The sequence below is a fragment of the Girardinichthys multiradiatus genome, chromosome X, assembly GCF_021462225.1.
Source record: "Girardinichthys multiradiatus isolate DD_20200921_A chromosome X, DD_fGirMul_XY1, whole genome shotgun sequence".
Taxonomy (NCBI): domain Eukaryota; kingdom Metazoa; phylum Chordata; class Actinopteri; order Cyprinodontiformes; family Goodeidae; genus Girardinichthys; species Girardinichthys multiradiatus.
In genome coordinates, this window is record NC_061817.1 from 29,606,016 (window position 1) to 29,626,637 (window position 20,622).

General features: G+C 38.6%; 3 protein-coding genes and 3 non-coding genes across 6 annotated transcripts; 2 read left to right on the forward strand and 4 right to left on the reverse strand.

Annotated features, from left to right (window-relative positions):
• Window positions 1-517: 517 nt before the first annotated feature.
• LOC124863495 (40S ribosomal protein S11) lies at window positions 518-3,200 on the reverse strand. The gene is made up of 5 exons (XM_047357883.1): window positions 3,134-3,200; window positions 2,531-2,671; window positions 2,225-2,300; window positions 1,100-1,229; window positions 518-710 (listed from the first exon to the last, which is right to left on the reverse strand). Exons 1-5 carry the CDS (start codon window positions 3,146-3,148, stop codon window positions 587-589), a joined length of 486 nt encoding a protein of 161 aa, XP_047213839.1. The 5' UTR covers window positions 3,149-3,200; the 3' UTR covers window positions 518-586.
• LOC124863625 lies at window positions 799-883 on the reverse strand. Its single transcript, XR_007037181.1, has one exon. It is a non-coding gene; the product is annotated as a small nucleolar RNA SNORD35 (small nucleolar RNA).
• Window positions 1,327-1,412, reverse strand: LOC124863623. The gene has a single exon (XR_007037179.1). It is a non-coding gene; the product is annotated as a small nucleolar RNA SNORD35 (small nucleolar RNA).
• Window positions 2,386-2,473, reverse strand: LOC124863624. Its single transcript, XR_007037180.1, has one exon. It is a non-coding gene; the product is annotated as a small nucleolar RNA SNORD35 (small nucleolar RNA).
• A 2,980-nt stretch (window positions 3,201-6,180) lies between the features above and the next one.
• Window positions 6,181-10,709, forward strand: LOC124863494 (apoptosis regulator BAX-like). Its single transcript, XM_047357882.1, has 6 exons — window positions 6,181-6,298; window positions 6,680-6,728; window positions 7,802-7,960; window positions 8,080-8,215; window positions 8,436-8,540; window positions 8,645-10,709. Exons 1-6 carry the CDS (start codon window positions 6,268-6,270, stop codon window positions 8,741-8,743), a joined length of 579 nt encoding a protein of 192 aa, XP_047213838.1. The 5' UTR covers window positions 6,181-6,267; the 3' UTR covers window positions 8,744-10,709.
• A 3,113-nt stretch (window positions 10,710-13,822) lies between these two features.
• LOC124862417 (apoptosis regulator BAX-like) lies at window positions 13,823-18,973 on the forward strand. Its single transcript, XM_047356313.1, has 6 exons — window positions 13,823-13,919; window positions 14,429-14,477; window positions 16,744-16,902; window positions 17,021-17,156; window positions 17,254-17,358; window positions 17,611-18,973. Exons 1-6 carry the CDS (start codon window positions 13,892-13,894, stop codon window positions 17,707-17,709), a joined length of 576 nt encoding a protein of 191 aa, XP_047212269.1. The 5' UTR covers window positions 13,823-13,891; the 3' UTR covers window positions 17,710-18,973.
• The last annotated feature ends 1,649 nt before the right edge of the window (window positions 18,974-20,622 follow it).

A 20,622-nucleotide genomic window follows, 5' to 3' on the forward strand; every position in this document is an offset into this window, starting at 1 on the left:
AGCAAATTTTACAGCATTAAATTCAATGAGTCTAACTTGACCTACTGACATATCACTGAAATCCAATGACAATGATCCAAAACCATCCATCCCCCTTTCAGCCCTGGTTGACATATTTTCAGAACTGGTTTTAAAGTCTCTTTTATAAAAAAAACTTGTAAGGGTAGACAAGCTAGTGCAAAAGTCTACACCTATTTTCACCATGTACAATATATATATATATGCTTGGCTTTTTGGTAGTCTTTTGTCTTCAATTGAGTGACATCAGTTTCATTTTATTCAATTTAGTGTGAAAAACATTGCTTTAAATCGGTGGCTCATCTTCCTGCATGTTTTATATTGTATCCCTAGTCCAGCACGCCTTACTCAAATGATCAAATTTATTCCCACAACTCACCAAGCTCTGCAGAAACATGTTATTGATCCATTCAATTTCTATTCTTCCTTTGGCAATAAAACAAAAACAATAAGGTCACACTAAAAGTCCAAGACTAAATTAAGGCAGCAGAGAACACACTTTAAACAAGATTTTCTTTATTAGACAGTGAGACAAGTTGGTCAGTGGCCATCCTGTTCATAGTCACGCCTAAAACTTCTGGAACTGTTTCTTGGCTCCAGCAGCCTTGGTCACTTTGAGGACGTTGAACCTCACAGTCTTGCTGAGGGGTCGGCACTCTCCAACAGTCACAATGTCTCCAACTGTGACGTCTCTGTACAAAAAAAGTCAAAAGAAATGTTCAGGCCAGGACACATGTTTAACATAACAGATCAATGGTACCACCTGCAAGGGCATGAAATAAAACTGCATCAGCGTTTGCCAAAGGCAATGTCGTCAGAGCTTCTTGAGCTTGGAAGACCATCGTGAGAAAAAGCATCATTTGCAGTAAATCTGGATTGTTTGCACAGCATTAGCATTTAGACGAACATGCCCTGTGTATTAACAATGCTGTCTGTAGACAACTAGAAGACTTTTCAGGGGTTTCACTATAAGCAACAATATTAAAACAAATAACTGTTAAAATCAAATGGGGAAACCAAAAGTCACATAACCTTTCTTAAGCTTTAAATGTTAAAAGTGAGAACGTAAAAGGTGTGTTACCTGAAGCATGGTGACAGATGAACAGAGAGGTTCTTGTGCCTTTTCTCAAAGCGGTTGTACTTGCGGATGTAATGCAGGTAGTCACGTCTGATAACAATGGTCCTCTGCATCTTCATTTTGGTCACCACACCTTTGGAACACAAACGCAGAACTTAAAATTTGTGCCGACAATGTAGACCTCAGTTAAGTCCCCACTCTGGAGAAATGACCATTTTCACTTTTGTCATTAAACTACATCAGTGTTGCCAATAGGCATTGTCGTCAGAACCCAGATGGGCTTGGAAGACCATCGTGAGAAAAAGCATCATTTGTAGGATAATGACAAAGGTGAAGTCTTTGTACAAACTCCATCCTACAGCTGTAGCTTTAAAAGGTAGACTGTATCCCAGAAACATTCTGAGCCTTAAGTTAAGCAACACTGTTTTGTGAAGCCAATACAGGTTTATGAGACCAAAAAACATTTAACCTGCAATTACTTGATTGCAGGTTAATCGGCTGGGTTGTCCAACCAAACACAAGATTGCAGTTTAATCAATTATTTAACCTAAACATATCCAGAACCCTTCATTGTCCACTTTCTACCTAATTAATGTCGGCAAAATTGCCATTGGTTTCAGTTAAGGTTTTACTGTGATATAACCATGCTTTATTTACCTGAAGACATGTAAAATATTTTCAATTAACCAAACAATCGCTAAGATAATACTTTGAAGCGTAAGCTAAATTTAAAAAATGAACTGATCTTTTAGTTATGCAAATGCTCAAATTAATCCAAAAAGAATTTGGTCTTTAAGAATTTAGCTTGAATGTTTGCTTGCAAGAAAATGGAAGCTGAAAGTACATTTTATGGCAGAATATTCTGTCATTGTGTTTAAATGTTGTGTTAAAATTTCCTGACAATAGCAACCTTTCAGCTATATAAAATGGCTAATACAAGTCAATTAACAGACCTTTATTCTAACCCATAAAAAGTTAGAACATTCCAAGATTTTTTACGACCAAATGCTAAAAATGTATGTAATTTGTATCGCTCCTTCCAGATATATTATTTGTTTGGATATACAACTCCTTAAACATTCTGGCCAACTTAGGTATGTGTGCCGGTTCACTCAAAAATATTTTTACCCGAGAGGATACGGCCACGGATGGAGACATTTCCAGTGAAGGGACATTTCTTATCAATGTACGTGCCTTCAATTGCCTGGAAATAGAAAAAAAAAGAAAGTTATTAGTGCAGTAATCATTCAGTGACCTCCTCACAACCACCAAAAATATAATAAAAATAACTGTTTGCATCAGTGTTGTTGCCAAAAGGCATTGTCGTCAGAACCCGACAGGTTTGGAAGACCATCGTGAGAAAAAGCATCATTTGCAAATTATAATCGTTAAGAAATATTACAGATTTGAACAAGTTCAGAGTAGGTTAATTGCCTCTCTTGGAGTTTTGAAGCCAAGCCCGACACTCTTGTGGTAGCGGGGGATCTTCTCTTTGCCCTCCTTGCCACCATCAACAGCCAGAACGCGTTTCTTGTTCTGGAAGATTGTGGGCTGTTTCTGATAAGCCCTCTCGGTCTGCAGAAAAAGGACACATTTATAGGATTTAAATGACGCAACGAACACCAGCCACATTTACTTTGCATATCTACAAACGGCTAAACTAAATTAGCACAAATCGGCTTCCTGTTTCTGCAAAGATTGCCACAGCCAACCGCTTTAGTGGAAAATACCATATAATATATAATGATAGAAGCAGTATAACTGAGAATTTAAAACATTTAAGATGGTAACTGTAACTATTGACCATAACCAACTCATTGGCCTAACAAAGCTAGCATTCCGGCTAGTATAGCATTACACGAGGGTATGCAGACCGACAGCAAATATCAATTGTAAACTCGTAGATTTTATTATAAATGGCTTTGTTGCATAACTAAGGTCAATACTGTGCCGTTTGTGTCATTTTATGTGGCAGTTAACTTTGTTAAAATGCATATAAATCGATTTAAATTCACCACGCCGTCTTCAACTACATACCTGAGCATCCGCCATCTTTGCCTGCCGAGTCGTGAAGAGGCCTGAGCATGCGCGCAATGGGCGGAAGAGGACGGAACGCAGGAAGTTACGTTTCAGCTAAACTGCGCAAAATAAAAAGCTGCGTAAATTGATTAGAAACACAAAATAAAGCTTTGAAATGTCTATATTTTTAAATTATATTGCGATGTTTAACCGCCATTATTGTTTATTTTATTTCCCATGATTGTATTCGTGAGTGAATTATGTTTTTTTTAATGGACGACTTAAACAACAGTGACACCTGGAGAGGCGTGACCAGGAGGAATGGCCTCCCCGATCTGAATCCGAGTGGGGTTTCGTTATTGGACTTCTGTGCTAGTCACGGATTGTCCATAATGAACACCATGTCGATGATCGACTTTGTTGTGTTGTCATCAGACCTTCAGCCGAATGTTTTGGACACTCGAAGACTCTGGAGAAGGAGTCTTTTCAGCTGTGGTTGGCTTGTGGGACTCCCGAGGTGACTGACGGGTGCCGTGAGGCCAAGCTTGGGGCATGTTGGGGCTGTCTTGGTTGACATGCTTCTTCAACATTGCGTGGCGGTTGGGAACAGTGCCTCTGGACTGCAGGGTGGGGTGGTGGTACCCCTTCTTAAGAAGAATGGCCAGAGGGTGTGTTCCAATTATAGGGGGATCACACTCCTCAGCCTCCCTGGTAAGGCCTGTGCCAGGGTATTGGAGATGAGAGTCCTGCCGATAGTCAAACCTCGGCTTCAGGAGGAGCAATTTGGTTTTCGTCCCAGCCGTGGAACACTGGACCAGCTCTACACCCTCTGCACGGTACTCAGGGGTTCATGGGAGTTTGCCCAACCGGTCCACATGTATTTTGTGGACCTGGAGAAGGCATTCGACTATGTCCCTTGTGGTGCCCTGTGGGGGTGCTCCAGGAATACGGATTTGGGGGCCCTTTATTAGGGGCCATCCGGTCTCTGTGTTTGGTCCGCATTGCCGGCACAAAGTCGGACCTGTTCCCGGTGCAAGTTGGACTCCGGCAGGGCTGCCCTTTGTCACCAGTCCTGTTCATAACTTTTATGGACAGGATTTCTAGGCCCAGCCAAGGGCCGAAGGGCTACTAGTTTGGGTACCAGTGGATTTCGTCCCTTATTTTTACAGATGATGTGGTCCTGCTGGCCCTCTCTAGCCAAGACCTACAGTATGCACTGGGGCGATTTGCAGACGTGTGTGAAGCGGCTGGGATGAAGATCAGCTCCTCCAAGTTCGAGGCCATGGTTCTCGTCCGGAAAAGAGTAGCTTGTCCTCTTCAGGTTGGAGGGTAGTTCCTTTCTCAAGTGGAGGAGTACAAGTATCTTGGGGCTTGTTCACGAGTGAGGGGAGAATTGGGGGGAAGATGGACAGATGGATCGGTGCGGCTGCCGCAGTAATTGGGACCCTGTGCTGGTCCGTTGTGGTGAAAAGAGAACTGAGCTGAAAAGCAAAGCTCTTGATTTACCAGTCGGTCTACGTTCCAACCTCATCTATGGTCATGAACTTTGAGTCATAACCAAAAGAACGAGATCCCGGATACAAGCGCCTGAAATGAGCTTCCTCCCTTAGAGATAGGGTGAGGAGCTCGGCCATCCAGGAGGAGCTCGGAGTAGAGCCGCTGCTCCCCACACCGAGAGGAGCCAGTTGAGGTGGCTTGGGCATCTATACCGGATGCCTCCTGGATGCCTTCCTCTTGAGGAGTTCCAGGCACATCCCACCTAGAGGAGGCCCAAGGAACGGCCAAGGACACGCTGGAGGGACTATGTCTCTCGGCTGGCCTGGGAATGTCTTAGGCTCCCCCCCCGGAGGAGTTGGAGGTGTCTGGGGAGAGGGATGTCTGGGTGTCTCTACTGAGTCTGCTGCCCCCGCAACCCGGTCACGGATAAAGCGGAAGACAACAAGTACATGTACGACATAAACAAAAAGTGTAAAATCTAGTATCTATAAGCAGAAATCCAAGAAATATTACAAAAACAACAGGTTTTAAATGGAAATAAATCTTAATGTGGCCTACTTTGAGATTTGAAGTTGTGATTTTATATGTGACAAAATTATAAAAAAATTAAAATTATTTTTGAAAAGATTCCCAAACGGTTTACATATCATACAGCCCATGATTTAACATATTGTTTCCAACTTAACGACCTGTTTTAACAATGTGCTGAGCTCGATGTGTTTGTTTTTACTGCTATGTAATCATTTATTTCTTATTTCACCCATTTAAATTAAAGGTGCAATTGTGACAAACCTTAAGAGACTTTACGTACTGGAAGATTTTTTCTATATGAACAGATCTCTTGGCATTAAAACATCTTTTTGAACACTGCAAATAGATGTATTCAGCAGGGTGACCAAATATTATTTACTTTTTGTTGTTTTTTTTGTTGTTTTTTTTAACTTTTTGCAATATGCACATTCCAATAAATTGGGAAAAGGCCAGTAGTGTTGTTGCAAAGAGTAACCACAGAGTAACAGCAAAGAGAGTTATACAGGATAGGGGACACATAAATACATAGCGGGGGCAGGTTACAAGCTGCAAAATTGGAGAATTGGAACAGTAGGGGTTACGTCATCGACTTGCAATCCCTGCACCGTAACTGCAACATCAAAAAGGGAGGGAACCAGCGCTGTTTTCACAGTCTTCCGCTGCTAAAAAAAAAACTATTTCAAACTGCATCAAGCAATTGTTTTGAGGAGAAGAAAGTGCAGGAAGCGACGGAGGCTCATACACCAGACTCAGTGTTTGTTTGAAAGGTCACTTCAGTGTTATGACCTACTGACTGCCCAGAGTCACTCTGAACCCAGTGGTATCTAACAATGTTTAGCCTGGAAAACCAGTAAAAAAATATATTTGTCGGCTTGCTGTCTAAAGTTTACGCAGTTCTTATTATTCTGATTTGATGGCTGGTTACGTTGATGGCTGTGATTGGTTTTTGCTCAGAACGTCATCTGCAGCAGTGAATTGTGGGTAATATACGAACGTATATATATATTAGCGGATGTGGGGCACAAAGGGGGCGGGGCTACGCACTACGCACTCGAACCCATCAACGGGAACGCGTAATTCAGGGACACAAGGGTGGAAGTGCGGATATTGGGACAGGGCCGAAGATGGCATCGGGAGGAGAAGGAGGGGGTCGAGGTAGAAGCTTTTTTAAAGGCTTCTTTAGAATAAAATATTTTCTGACAGTATTCCCAGTGCTGGATGGAAAAAAAACCCAAAACCGACAATTTGTCAATCGATTTAAGTTAGATTTTAAGTCTACTTAATTAGCTTTTAACGTATTGTGTAGTAATGTTGCGTTTAAATGTAGAAACAAGTCAGATATATAAGTTAAACCAGTAAGGACATATGTATTGACAGTCAACTTGACTGTCACTGAAAAAATAAGTTTTTTTAACTTGTTTAATTAACCGTAAACTGTAGTTTCAGTTTCACTTTTAATTCAAACTTGAGTTTGACTTTAAATCAGCTGTGTGGTCGTTTGGATAATGTATCTCATGTCTGATTTTTGTCTTTCAGGAAGTTTTAAAGATCTTATAGTGGAAGAGCTATCTCTGTTGTTAAAGAAGTAAGTCACTGAGTTTTCTATGATTACACAAAAAATTAGGATGCCCAGAACTGTGATTCTACTGTTGCAAATTACTTTTTTCTAAAACATTACAGTAATTTATAATTTTTTTGGTCGCTTGGTTGTGTTTCCTCTGATTTGATGTGTCATGTACAGTAATTCCAGCTCCCGTTGGATTCCTGGTTATTGCCAGGCAGACGGACTTGACACATCTTATTCATAAAATAGACTGCTCGAGTGTCTCTGTGATCTACTTTTTCCTTTATAAATGAAATCTAGGCCACTGAGTCATTATTGTGTAGCTGTGATTTTAAATAGTTATTGTATCAAGCTTAGTATGCTGTCGTTGAACGATTTTGAGAATGGTTTTGAACATGGATATGTTTACTGTTTTGGTTCTCACGGGTAAGGCATTTCCAAGTGTTATAATGAGTAGAACAACTGTGGGGGATTTGTGTTGAGAATATATCCGTCTTTGGTAAAATTACTTGAGGATTTGTCACGCATTCATGCAAGGACATAATACGGAAAGTCTCTTGTTTCCTGATAGCCACGTTACCTCAGCGAAAACCTAGACCATGACAAAAAGAACTCAGTGCACAGAGAAATCTGTGTCCCTTGACTAATTGGGACTTTTATTTATACTGTAATACAGGTGTGGGTCAAGTAGCCTTGGTGCATGCAAAGTACAAGATTAAACGTTCAGTTCTGGATAACATCAGGAAATGGTCCAAAAAATCTTTTAAGCTTTTTCTTTTAGGCCGTTCTTTCTATTAAGACTCATGAAAATGTGGATCAGGGCAGGTCCCAGTGCATATAGCGTTATAAGTTTAGGGTGCACCATTTAGTGGAGATCGAAGCAGTCTTGAGCATATAAAAAATTTGCATTAGGACCAGCCATGAGGCAGGTAGTTTACTGTTTAAATTAAAAAAACAACTTTTTTTTAAAAGCGCTGGTTTGATTAAACGTTTTGATACAGCTACTTGATCTTTTTAAACAACTTCACAAACTGTAACTAGCAATATGTCTTATCCTGTTTGCATGATCTACACCCACCACCACCCTCTTGCAGTTTCATCTGTAGGTGGCTTCAACGACATGGATTCGGTGATGCTATCATGAACCAGGAAGTGCTGAATGCAATGAAGCTCCTTAACCCACGTCAGCATAAAGTCTCTCAGGCTCTACAGGACATAGGAGATCAAGTGGATGGAGATGGAGGGCTAAGAAGGTGATGATACCTTTTGGTAGGGCTGTAGCTCTAATTCAAACACAAATATAGCATTTTTAAAACTAGTATTGGAATTTATTATCTTGATCCTAAACCCAATATTAATGTTTTTTCCTTAGGCTAACAAACGACCCATCAATCATTCCCACAAAAGAAGTGTTCCTGAAAGTCGTCTGTGCACTGTTTTCAGATGGTAAAATCAGCTGGGGCAGGGTGGTTTCTGTGTTCTGGTTTGCCTGTCTACTTGTCATGAAAGTAAGTGGAGCATTTAGTCTCTTTTCCTGTAGTAGGAAAATATTCCAGCAGTACATTTTAGCATTAAAGCTATTTATTTTTCCACTTTGAGTTTTACTTGCAATTTTAGAAATATTATTTGATGATTTGTATTTTTGTTGACTTATGTTCAGGCAAATGTGTTAAATTAAACTGAACTAAATACAATCGATTTGATCATCTTTTCCACACATCTGGCCAGGTACATGAGAACAGAATCTTTGACATCATCAGAGACATAATCACCTGGACCATAGACTATTTCCGGGATAAGGTGATCAACTGGATAAAGGAGCAAGGAGGCTGGGTAAGGAGCTCACTACCATATTACTTTTGAGCACATCACTAATTGAAGTTGTTGAGTTTTGCTCTTAAAAAGACGGTTCATTATATTCATGTGTGCTTTTGTAGGAGGGAATTTATTCCCACTTTGGCACTCCCACATGGCAAGTGGCAGCAATTTTCCTAGCTGGTGTGCTCACCACCCTTTTTGTCGTCCAAAAGATTTAAGAGGTGTGTGAAGAGCAGAAAGGAGAAATATTTGAAAAACAACAACTGGAACAAAACAAGAAGATGATGGGGGAACGCAGTAGGTTTGGCAGAGTAAACCGGTCAAACAAGAGAAACTTGTATACAGGAAATAATTGGTTGTCTCCCATATGGCCATAAAAACTCTCAGGATGGCACACCAAAATCACAATCAATGAATGCCTTTGCAAAATGTTGTGATGTACTATTACTATAATATAGGAACTACAAAAAAGCCTATCATAGATAATTTGTCTTTTGTTTTGTTTTCACTACGGTAATTTATATTTTAGACTGACTAGAAATGATCGTTTAAAGTTTCACAGCCTATAAGTATTTTCAGTAGTTTTATTTAAAAAATATATACATATTTTTTTCTTTTTACAAAATGAAAACCATTACAAAATTATTTACAGATGTGGCAATTGGGGTGACCTATGTTACTCCCCACTGGCCCCACTGACTATGCCACTAACTAGAAGTTCTCCTGTTTGCATGTACAAAATCAGAAGGATGGGCAGGAGTTTAGATTTAAAGAAATAATTTTAACTTTGTCGTTTTTACTTGAAAAAGCACAGTTTATATGGATGCTTGAAAACTTTGATAATGTATTTTAATTTCTTTTATTTACACTTTTAGTAATGCTTGAATTTGCATGTTTCTAAATTTGGCTCACACTTTGTTGCACTTTGTTCTGTGAGACAGCCCTATCCAACATGCTGCCAGTTGACGTAAAGGTTTGTAGGCACAGTTGATTTCTCTGAAGTGTGCAGTCACTGACACCTTGTGAGTTTTTACGCTAAGCATTTGTTTAATTACATAAATACATTACTCTTATAAAAAGTTGTTTTCCTCTGACACTCTGACTCATCCATTTTTCCTATGGGTTGTCTGACTGAATGGTTGAACCTGTTATGCAAAAGTAATGAGAGAGGACACCCAAAACTGTTATTAAGTGTCATTAAGTTCTTCACAATATTTCAGTACAAAAAAGCTGTCAGCCATGTATAGCCGATGCTACAGCACAGTTCCAACAACATCGCCCTTAGAAACATAATGCTGCTAATAAGCTCGTCATCATCCTGGGCCAAGTTCTTTCTAAATATAAACTTTCATTTGCAATATTTTAGGATATTAATAAAAATAAAGCCATTGTTTAAAGGCAGTATCTGCATCACCTTGGCATGATTTAATATCCACCTGTGTAAATAAAAACAGATTGATGTATTGCTCACTATGTGTCTCTGGTGCATACAATAATTTACACACCAAAAACAGTTAATCAACATACCCTCTAGGTGTTGCCAATGGGCCCATGATTATAGAAACGTGCATGTGCCTACCAGGAAGTTTGCTCAGAGCTGTGGATATTTCCATGGTTGGTTCATTATTGATACATCTAAACCTTGAGTGGAAAAGGGTGTATGACAGGTTGTTCTGGGGCCTTGCTTTTAGCATTCAGTTAGTGATGTATTTGGCTATTCAAATATAAAGTTTATTTTTAAAGCATCTGGTTTGATTAAACAAGGATGTGTAGTCAATAGCTTGGGTTTTCATGCATTGTTTACATATCTATAAATGACCTAATGTCACAATCACCTTTTTGTGTATATGTATTTACATGTTTTTAGTGTGTGTGCGTTAGGGGGCATGGATGATTTTTATGTTTTTTTTTTTTTAATGAAGTCATGTGTCATGAACTGATATTTGCTTTGAGCTATGAAAGACGTGCTGCATGCAGAAAAAAGAAACTGTCATATATTAAACTTATTTTTGATAGTTTTTGTCTGATATTAATTACTACAACTGCTGCAACATTACAGTCAGTGCTTACTGGTGATAAGATCAACCTTTTATTCCAAAGTTTCCACATTTTCTATCTTTGTAAGTCTGGAAAATGTCTCAAGTGATGTTTCAAGTTGAAATTAAATATACAGTATATACCATATTTCTCATTTTGTTATGTGCATGCCGTATTTTTTGCTTAATGGAAATTTAAACTTTTAGGCTGCTTTAGCTTTTCGCTTGATTCAACATCGATTCAAGATAACTTAAGTATTCATTTACTTTCAGAAATGCAGTTTTAAGTGTAAAACGATTCTTTAAATTGGACAGAGGAAAGACTGAGGCTTGTTAGAGTTTTTATTTTATTTAAACCTATCTAGGATAATAGGATCGCATACAAATTAAGCTGAAAGTTTATTAAGATTTCAAACCCTAATCAAATATTTCCGCTAGGGTTTGTTCTGACTCCAATGAGCAGAAGAATTATTTGAAAGCAAGCCCAACATTTTTGAAAAATAGTATCTTTTCACATAAAAAGGACCTCCGATTTCACCTTGAGCTTAAGTTGCAGGAATTTGTGAGTATTTTCACTTGAATACGTAAAGGAAAATAGTACCTGGCGGCTACAGGGCACCGCTAGGGGGTGCTATAACCCCCCTGTATTAGACACAGCACTTCCGTAGCATACTACAAGAAAATAAAGATATTTCACTTAAAAAAAAAAGGAAGCTCATTCCTGGCGCAACAAGGACTGATCCTATCGAGTTTTAAGAAAAGAATACATGAAAGCATAATTAACCAACTCAAGTTCATGTTTTGACATTAATCTTCCTGGTATGGAAAAATTCCTCAGATATGAAATAATACCTACTTTTGAAAGCATACTAGATGTAATATACACATCTAATTGAACTTTAGTTCCACTCAGTTTGTTAAAATAGTGCCAGATTATAAATAGCATCCCTTTACGGGTCATATTTGAATCCAGTTCGGTATAAACTCAGTACAGAACAATTCAATTTCTAACAATAAAATATAATCAGACAGTCATATTCAGATCATATTCCATACATTGCAATTTGTTCTCACAATGCTACAATTTCGCCATAGGCTTGACCTCTGAGGAACCTGCTGTGACATAAATCATGGCATGATGATAAGTAAAAACATTCAGAGGTTATTGTCCTTGTTTAATCTTTTTAATGATTTCACACCAAGCACAGCAGGTTCAGTCTAGTCTTTTAATCAGTTGTGCAGAAAAGTCCAGCTTTCAAAAATCCAAATGTTGCTGGTATATAAATATACCAGGCAACTGCTAGCAAAAATTTGAGGAAAGATGTGAAGTTTTGAACAGGACTGCTGACAAAAAGGCAGCCCGGCCAGAGTATAACGTGCACCGGAAACAGGTACTACTTTAATGCCAGGGTTGCCAGATTTGACTGTTTCCAGCCCAAACACAACGTAAAACTCGCCCATCTCGATAAATAATAATTATGATTAATTGATTATTGAAATAATCGTCAACTAATCTAGTAATCGAATAATCGTTAACTGGAGTAAACAGACACTAAAACATGCCATTTGCTGAAAGAACAACCCACTTAGAGCAGTAATAAATTAAAAATAGTACAAACAATGTATACATTTGGCATTTAAGATGAAAAACCCTTTTCTGTTGGTAAATATGCTCTATCCAGAACTTCTCATGACAAAGTTGTATCTTCACCTGATTCAAAATCTGTAAAAAATCTCCTATAAGCACATTTTGCTATCCGATTATTAATCAATTAATCCAAAAAATAGTTGACAGATTAATCATTCAGTCATCTTCTACCGCTTATTCCATAGCAGGTCGTGGGGGAGCTGGTGCCTATCTCCAGCAGTCTATGGGTGAGAGGCGGGGTACACCCTGGACAAGTCGCCAGTCTATCGCAGGGTAACACACAAACAACCACACACACACACTCATTCATACACCTAAGGGCAATTTAGAGTGACCAATTAATGCCTAACAGGCATGTCTTTGGACTGTGGGAGGAAGCCGGCGTACCCGGTGAGAACCCACGCATGCACGGGGAGAACATGCAAACTCCATGCAGAAAGACCCCCGGCCGGGAATCAAACCCAGGACCTTTTTGCTGCAAGGCAACAGTGCTACCAACTGCATCACCGTGCAGCCCACAGATTAATCAAATCAAAAACTAAATAATTGTTAGTTGCACCTAAGGTTGGGCGGTTGGACAAATTTATCGACCATTCAAGCTAGGTTGAGCCTCCATGTTTTTTTAAGGGCAATATTTTGGGGGGGGTTTGGCATACAGGTTAAGGGCCAAACATAGTCGTGTCTAGTTCACAAACACGTGACGATTTTAGCTCCGGATCAGCACCCATTCCTTTTTGTATATTTTTTTGTATGTTCCCCTATAGCATGATGCTGTCTCTCAACATCAAGTCTGAAGGATGCAGCCCCTGAATTTGGACACAGTTATAGCTTAACAACAGTAAAGGCCTTGTAGCTAAGTTGAACTCTTAACCCCATTTGGGGTGTTTACAATTGTTGTTGATCAATATCGCTTCACAGGGACCGTTGATTAACAAATGACAATCACTGATTGATGATGTCAAGTTTAACACATTCTCTACATTAAAAAAATATATATATGTGTGCAAGTTCTTACTTTTCTGCCATACAATGACAGCTATTGTAATAGTTGTCATTGTATATTTTCCTATGATCCTTTCTTAAAACCCACCAATGTTATGAAAAACAGCCCAAATTTTAGCAACCCGCCCAAAGCTATTTTTTCCAGCCCACTGTGTTCAAAAGAAGTCAAATTGGGCGAAAATCCGCCCGATCTGGCAACACTGCCAGCACCCCTGCAGGGCACCAAGAGGGACACAAATATCTTTTCTAGGTCACATGAAAACAGAAGAAGTCATAAAATAATTTTGATCTTGGTCTCCTTTATTTTGTATATTACAAAACAATTCATTTTAACAGTGAGGTGTAGAGTTTTTTTTTTTAATCAATTGTACTAAATTAGCTTCTTCTTTTTTTTTTACTGAATCACATAAATGCTATTGTAATTGACTGAAATGTACTTGTTTCTCTATTTAAAATTAGTTATTTTGATTTGCGTTTTACTTGTAATGAACGTGCAGCCTTCTGATTAGGATTCATTTCATCATTGGAGTTGTGATGTTGAGCATATATGCGGTAACTGATGCGGAGATGACAGGGAGTGACTAACCTCTTGACCATCACAGTCCCATCAGCATCAAAGAGGAGCTCAGAAGAAACATGAAGTCACATGACTGTGCGGAAGTAGGAGGCAGAAAAGCAAAATGGCAGAAGGAGGTGGAGGTGATCAAGGTACTGGCTAGGATCCACTATATTCTTTATGCATCTAAGCTGTGACAGTATTCATAGATGTTTGGTAGATGTTGGAATCCGTCCGGATTAGCGGGTTGCTTCAGTATTTTTAGTTTTAGGTTGATCGAACGGACGCAAACAATGTTGCCTTAATGATGCTAGCTTAGCAAAACCGCTACGTGTTAGCGTTGAGGCTGGAGGGTTTTCTTCCTCTAGAGACTAACACCGGAACAAAGATATCTGGACATTACTTTTTTGTCTATTTTCACCAGTTAGCTACATGTTACTGGTTTAAGAAGGAACCAGTTGAAATTATTTAGCTAAAACTGACTCATTGGGTTTAAAATGATTCCATTGTGCTCTGGAAGTCTCATCTGAGATATCTGTTTTGAAGTAAACATCCCGTTAACGAGGAAGTTTAGTCGCTGGACATTTATGTAATGGGATTTTCACAGTGCTGATGTATCAGCATTTAAATGATGTTACTCATCCTGACTTTTGTTTCTCAGGAAATTCAGTGGATCCGATTGTGGAAGTGGGAGCTGTGTTGTTAAAGGAGTAAGTACATTTCACACCTGCCTTGTCTTTTTCTTTCAAAACTGTTTAAATGAGGTTACTTTTTAATGTAGTCTGTTTCAGTTAAGTACTTCATCCTGTTGTAAATTAAATAATCTGATATATTGTGTTGCAATTCGTCATTCCATATCGACATCAACTTAACATCTGGTAAACAAACTTCACGGTTCACAGTAGTTTTGAGGCATTTTGCTGCTTTTAAAGAAATAAATACCACTGAATTCCCACAGAGGAGTTTTTAACTGAATTTCTGTTTAAAAAGTGGCAAGTCTTGCACTCATATTGCACTCGTATCAGAAAGTTAGGTATGACTCCAGGTGTTGCCATGGATGGATGCTCAAAAGTAATAGTGACTGCATTACTGGCTGACTTTTAGGAAATTATCCAAAAAATGATCCGAATGTGTCATAACGTGAACTAAGTAATGTGAGCCACAGAAATTTTAAACTTGATAAGACGACCAGTCAAAATCTACAAAGTGAGTAGATTACAATATATTTCCTTGTACAACAAAGACACACAGGACAAAACAACCACACACACACACACTTATGCCTAAGGGCAATTTAGAGAGACCAATTAACATAACATTCATATTTTTGAGTTGTGGGAGGAAGGTGGCGTACTCAGAGAAAATATGCATTGTGGAGCTGCACAACAAACCTAATTATAGTTGTCATTACCCAAAAGACATTTCGGAAGATCTGTTTCGCAATTATATTTCAAATGCAATGCAGTCACATTTATTCACTGCTCTTGATGCTTGTAGCCAGCATAGGTTATTTTTATCTTAAATGTGAAATCTAATGGAAAGTGGTGCAATCTCGATGAGAAAATAAAAAGAGAATAAAATAGTGGGTCAAACACAATCAGTAGGTTCTCATGGCGATATTCAACAAAATGTTAGAGCCACTGTAGGAGTGTCACAGTCCTTTGCAGGCAATCAGATGAGCAATACATTAGTCACCGGTGATCGAAGTAGGTGTCATTTCATTGCTTTTTGTTGAATGCCAATACTGAAAAAGAGTAGATGGAAAAACTCTCTAAAGTACTCCACACCAAAGAAGTGCATGAATGACATTTTTGATTGTCAAAATAACATTTTAGGTGGCTAGTGTGAATGTTTTTAAATTAAAATTACCATTAAAACTGGGCCCTGACTGGCTCCGTTGGTAGAGTCGGCCCTCCATGTGCAGAGGCTGTGGTCTTCAGTGTCTCAGGCGCTCTGTTTAATAAAAATATTGTCTTCCAAAGAGCCGTGCTTGTTAAAACCAGCTGTTTCTTTTTTATCATGAAGCAAGAAAGGTATTTCTCTCGGTTTGTCGGTTCAAAAGTCTGTCTGTTACTAACTTCTCAGGTTTTCAGGACTATGAGCATTCAACACCCAAGGCTTTTTGTCTATAACAGTTCAAGTTTCTACTTTGGTAAAAGACAGCAGAGGAACTTAAACAAAGCTTCCAGCAAACCTTTTCAATGCAAGTCTGAAGTATATATACTGCGCTATAACTTGCAAACACATATTTAAGGCCTTTAAAATTGTTAAATCTTCTCCTTTGCTAATTAAAACACAATAGTGTGCAGACTGTAATTAATCTCTTAACATAATCTAAAAAAAAAAGTGCCTGCCAAATGTTTTATAAAAACAAAAAAACAGTAATGTTTCTAACATTTATGTTGCTGGCTTCACATTCTAACAAGACTGCTGTCATAATACTGCTAACCGTGATGAATTCGCCCAATAATCCCGATGCAAAATGTTTATATGAGTACTCCTCTAATATAAAGCCAAATAGGTGACAGTTTCCACGCTTTGAAATGCTGTAAAATAAACCTCCGGATGATAAGTGCCAGCAGATGCTCGAAATTACATTTTATTTTATTATATTTTTGCTTTAGGAGAAGTTATTTAGTTTCGTATTGGATTTTATTTTGAATTGGATTCGGGGTCAGTTAACAAACTCTCGTTGCTATTTTTCTTTGGTGTTTTTAAGAGATTATAGAAGATAAAGAAAGAGATAATCTTTCAGTTTTAGACTAACGTTTGAGTGTGTTTTAATTCTGGGCAGTAGGTCATTGTTTCATTCAAACTGTTATGTTTTTTTTTATTATTTTAAAGTGAGGCCGTCTGTGCTGTACATAGCCTGCTACCTTAGAGTCGTATTTTGTGTTGTAATTGTAGCTACATTATTGTTTTATAGTTTCTAAGACGTAAGTGCGAGACATTTTACTGTGGTTTGCCCCTGAGCAGTTTCATCTACGAGCGGATTCGGCGGCACGTGGACGGTGATGCCGTAGTGAGCAGGGAAGAGCTGGATGCAACGGAGCTATGTGACCCAAACCATAAGAAGCTCGCTCAGTGCCTCCAGCAGATTGGAGATGAGCTGGATGGAAATATGGAGCTACAAAGGTAGATTGGCTCTCCACATTCAAACAGAAATACTACAAATGTTTATTCTTTCTTAGTCTTACTGTTTATTTACTAACCTTCCTCTCACAAATGAACTCAAATCTAATGTTTTCCGTAGGATGATAGAGGACTCTGCCCTCAGCCCATCAAAAGACGTGTTCATGAAAGTCGCCTTTCAGATCTTTTCTGACGGTAGATTCAACTGGGGCCGGGTGGTCGCGCTCTTTTACTTCGCTTGTCGACTCGTCATAAAAGTACGTGACGCTCCCTCTGTTGTACCTCTCTTTGTGCATTATGGATTCATTAGTGGATAATAAACACTTTTTTTTTTTTTTTTAACATATTTTTCAGGCCCTTATAACCAAAATTCCTGAAATCATCAGAACAATAATCAACTGGACCATAGACTACCTCCGGGATCATGTGATCAACTGGATAAGGGAGCAAGGTGGCTGGGTGAGGAAGTAGCTTACAAATGCGGCTTAAGCACATCATTAATAACATTTGTTTAAAAAATTTTAGACCCTTCTTCCATGAAACCAGTAATTTCAGTAATTCTCCCAACTTTGATCTTTAAAAAAATCTTCCACTATATTAAAGAGCTATTGATCAGATCTGAGGTGGTTTAAAACTTTTCCTTGGCGCTGTGTCAGACAGGCATTAGTTAAGTGTCTCCATAATTGTTTTTTTTTTTTTTTTTTTTTTTAGGAGGGTATTTGTTCCTACTTCGGCACACCCACATGGCAGACGTTGGGGGTTTTCCTGGCTGGTGTTCTTACCACTGTTATAGTCATTCGCCAGATGTGAGGAGCAGGGAGGAGAAAGATGGGAAGAGCTATGACTGAGGGAACAGGAACGAAAAGATGATCGGAGGGTCAACAGAAACAAGTTGAGGCAGAGTAAAAAAAAAAAGCTGAGCTAGAGGAACTCGTACATGGAGAACCACAGTTCCTGTGAAACTGGGAGTTGGACTGGAGAAGCGCTGTTGTACCTGTGACCATTGTGCCGCTGAGGAGGAGAGCTGTGCATGATAATGCACAAAATCAGAAGGATGGGGAGGATTTAGATTTTAATAAAGAAGTAATTTTGCATAATTTATTTTTTAAGTGGTACAAAGTCACTGCACTCTGTTTTTAACCCTAAAACTAAATTTCAGCTGGATGAAGAGGGTTGTCTCTGTTATTTTAGTTGTAGTGCTCTTTGTTTCTTTTTCATTTTCATCATCATGTCTGTATGCTAGCCAGTTTTCATTCATACGTATTTATGAGTAGTCCCTGATGGGAATCTTCAACAAACTGCCGGCTACGGACGAATTAGATGGTGGTCACGTTGAGTCGATTTAATGTAATGTTTTTGCAAACAATTAAGTTGACTAAAAAGTTCCAAGTCCGTTCAACCAAGTATAACCATTAGGTTTAAGCCCAGTTCTTTCATCTCCCTGTCCTGTCATGAATCCACAGCTTCTTATTATTTCAGGGACTAACAAAGAGTGCCTAATCAGTAAATTGTGCTCCGTTTGTTTACATTTGAAATGAAATGAAATATCGAACTGTTGTTAGACTCACTAAAAATGGCTAGATAAATTTAAACCTTTACTGTTTTGGGGTGTTTGGAAAGCCGTTACGACCTTAATGTGACTCCTCTTAATATATATATATATATATATATATATATATATATAAATAAAAGAAATTGGGTCTGTTTTGTATTTCCAAATCAAGCCATGTGTCATGAGCCAACAGTTGCTTTGACTTACGAACAAAGTTGCACTGCGTACACAGAAAGCAGTAGGCTGCTTACCTCACTTTTGACACGTTCAGAGTACTGTATTTTTGCGACAGTTATTCAAACTGCTGCAACATCGCGCAGCAAAAGGGTTTTTTATACATTTTCCTTGTTTGTCAGTGCCTTGGTGTTTGCTTTTTTTTTTTTTTTTTACAATGAAGTCACTTTGATGTTTCTAAGTCTACAACTTTTCTATATGGGTGAAAATTGTCTCAAGGTTCCCATGAAAACATTTTTGCAGTGACTTGTTATGTTGTGATGAGGAGAATAAATCTTTTAAACTCTCCCTGTTATGACTTGTGTGTGTAGTTCAGACAATGAATTATGACTGGAATCTTGCTTAGGAGAGTGTTTTCAGAAAATGCGACATTTAAAATGTTTCCCTTTTTAGAGATGTTACAAAATCTTTATTTTTAGCGTATTTTTTATTGTATCCCTACTCGGATGTTCTCAGAAAATGCTTTATTATAAAATGAGGAATGTCCGCCATCCTTGAAAATGTTAAGATATTCAATTTTTAATGGAAAGTGACATTTTAGCATAAACAAAGCTAAGACTATAGCTATAGGGTACCTACTTGGAATCACCATTAAGAAACACTGGAATAATGTTTTACTTTTTCTGATCCCTCAAATCTTGTCTGACAATCAGCCGCAGACAATGGTTCTGCCTAGCTGTACAGAAGACTGATTAACACCAAATGAGAAGAAGCAAAGCTTTTTATAAAAGTTGGTTGGTTTCATAGATAGATAGGATTCTGTTTGGAAGTGGACCGAGACCACCTCAAAAAGTGGGTCTCGGTCCGGTTGTTTGGTCCGGACCAGGGTTCGTTTGAGTGTATTCACACCTGCACAAAGGTCCGGACCAAGGAGGGAAACGAACTCTGAAAGCGGACCAAAAGTGGCAAGTGTGAATACACCCTTAGAGCCTTTTGCTGGTTTGAAAGTCAGAATATAATTGAATTTGCTGAAAGTAAGGACATTCTTGTCAACAACTTATGTAGTATTTTGATGGGTCTCAACCTAAGGCACAGAATACCACACATTTTTTCATTCATACAGCAATTACAGTGGGGAGAACAAGTATTTGATGCGCTGCCGATTATGGAGGTTTTCCCACTTGCAAAGCATGTAGATGTCTTTAATTTTTAACATAGGTACTCTTCAACTGAGTGCTGGAATCTCAAACAAAAATCCAGAAAATCCCATTGTGTGATTTTTAAGTAATCTGTTTGCATTTTATTGTATTACATAAGTATTTGATCACCTAACAATCAGAATACCGGCTCTCACGGGCCTGTTAGTTCTTTAAGAAGCTCACCTGTTCTCCGCTCATTACCTGTATTAACTGCACCTGTTTGAACTCGTTATTTGTATGAGAGCACCTGTCCACAAACTCAATCAAACAAACTCCAATGTCTCCACAATAGACTGGAACTACACAGCAGGACCTAATCCTGCTGTGTAGTTCTGGGCTCATCCCTCACCTTCCTGAATATTTCAGGCAGAAGTAGTAGAATCTGAAGGATCTGGAGAAGATCTGTATGGAGGAGTGGGTTTGCCCACCCTGCTGCAGTGTGGGGAAACCTCATCAAGAATTACAGGAAACGCCTGGATTCTGTACCAAATATTAAGGTTTGTTTTTCTAATGAATCACATACTTATATCATGCAGCAATATGCAAATTAATTACTTAAAAATCACACGTGATTTTTCTGGATTTTTTTTTAAATCTATCACACAGTTGAAGAGTGCCTATGATAAAGAATTAAAGACATCTACATGCTTTGCAAGTGGGAAAATCTGCACAATCGGCAGTGTATCAAATATTTGTTCTCACCACTAAGATCCGAGTTAAACTGCTGCTGTGAATGCTTTCACAATAAAAATGGGAACTGCTGACCTTTCACCCTTAAGAGGTCCTTTAAAATTCTAA

What these genes read in the sequence shown, in the direction of transcription:
- LOC124863495 (XM_047357883.1), bottom strand. An exon ending in CCGTGGCCGTATCCTCTCGG is followed by an intron (nt 1,230 to 2,224) that starts GTAAAAATATTT and finishes TGTGTTCCAAAG; the next exon opens with GTGTGGTGACCAAAATGAAG. An exon ending in CATCTGTCACCATGCTTCAG is followed by an intron (nt 711 to 1,099) that starts GTAACACACCTT and finishes TTTTTTGTACAG; the next exon opens with AGACGTCACAGTTGGAGACA.
- LOC124863494 (XM_047357882.1), top strand. Translation starts at nt 6,268, where the DNA reads ATGGCATCGGGAGGAGAAGGAGGGGGTCGAG. An exon ending in CTATCTCTGTTGTTAAAGAA is followed by an intron (nt 6,729 to 7,801) that starts GTAAGTCACTGA and finishes ACCCTCTTGCAG; the next exon opens with TTTCATCTGTAGGTGGCTTC. An exon ending in CCTGTCTACTTGTCATGAAA is followed by an intron (nt 8,216 to 8,435) that starts GTAAGTGGAGCA and finishes ACATCTGGCCAG; the next exon opens with GTACATGAGAACAGAATCTT.
- LOC124862417 (XM_047356313.1), top strand. Translation starts at nt 13,892, where the DNA reads ATGGCAGAAGGAGGTGGAGGTGATCAAG. An exon ending in AGGAGGTGGAGGTGATCAAG is followed by an intron (nt 13,920 to 14,428) that starts GTACTGGCTAGG and finishes TTTGTTTCTCAG; the next exon opens with GAAATTCAGTGGATCCGATT. An exon ending in TAAGGGAGCAAGGTGGCTGG is followed by an intron (nt 17,359 to 17,610) that starts GTGAGGAAGTAG and finishes TTTTTTTTTTAG; the next exon opens with GAGGGTATTTGTTCCTACTT.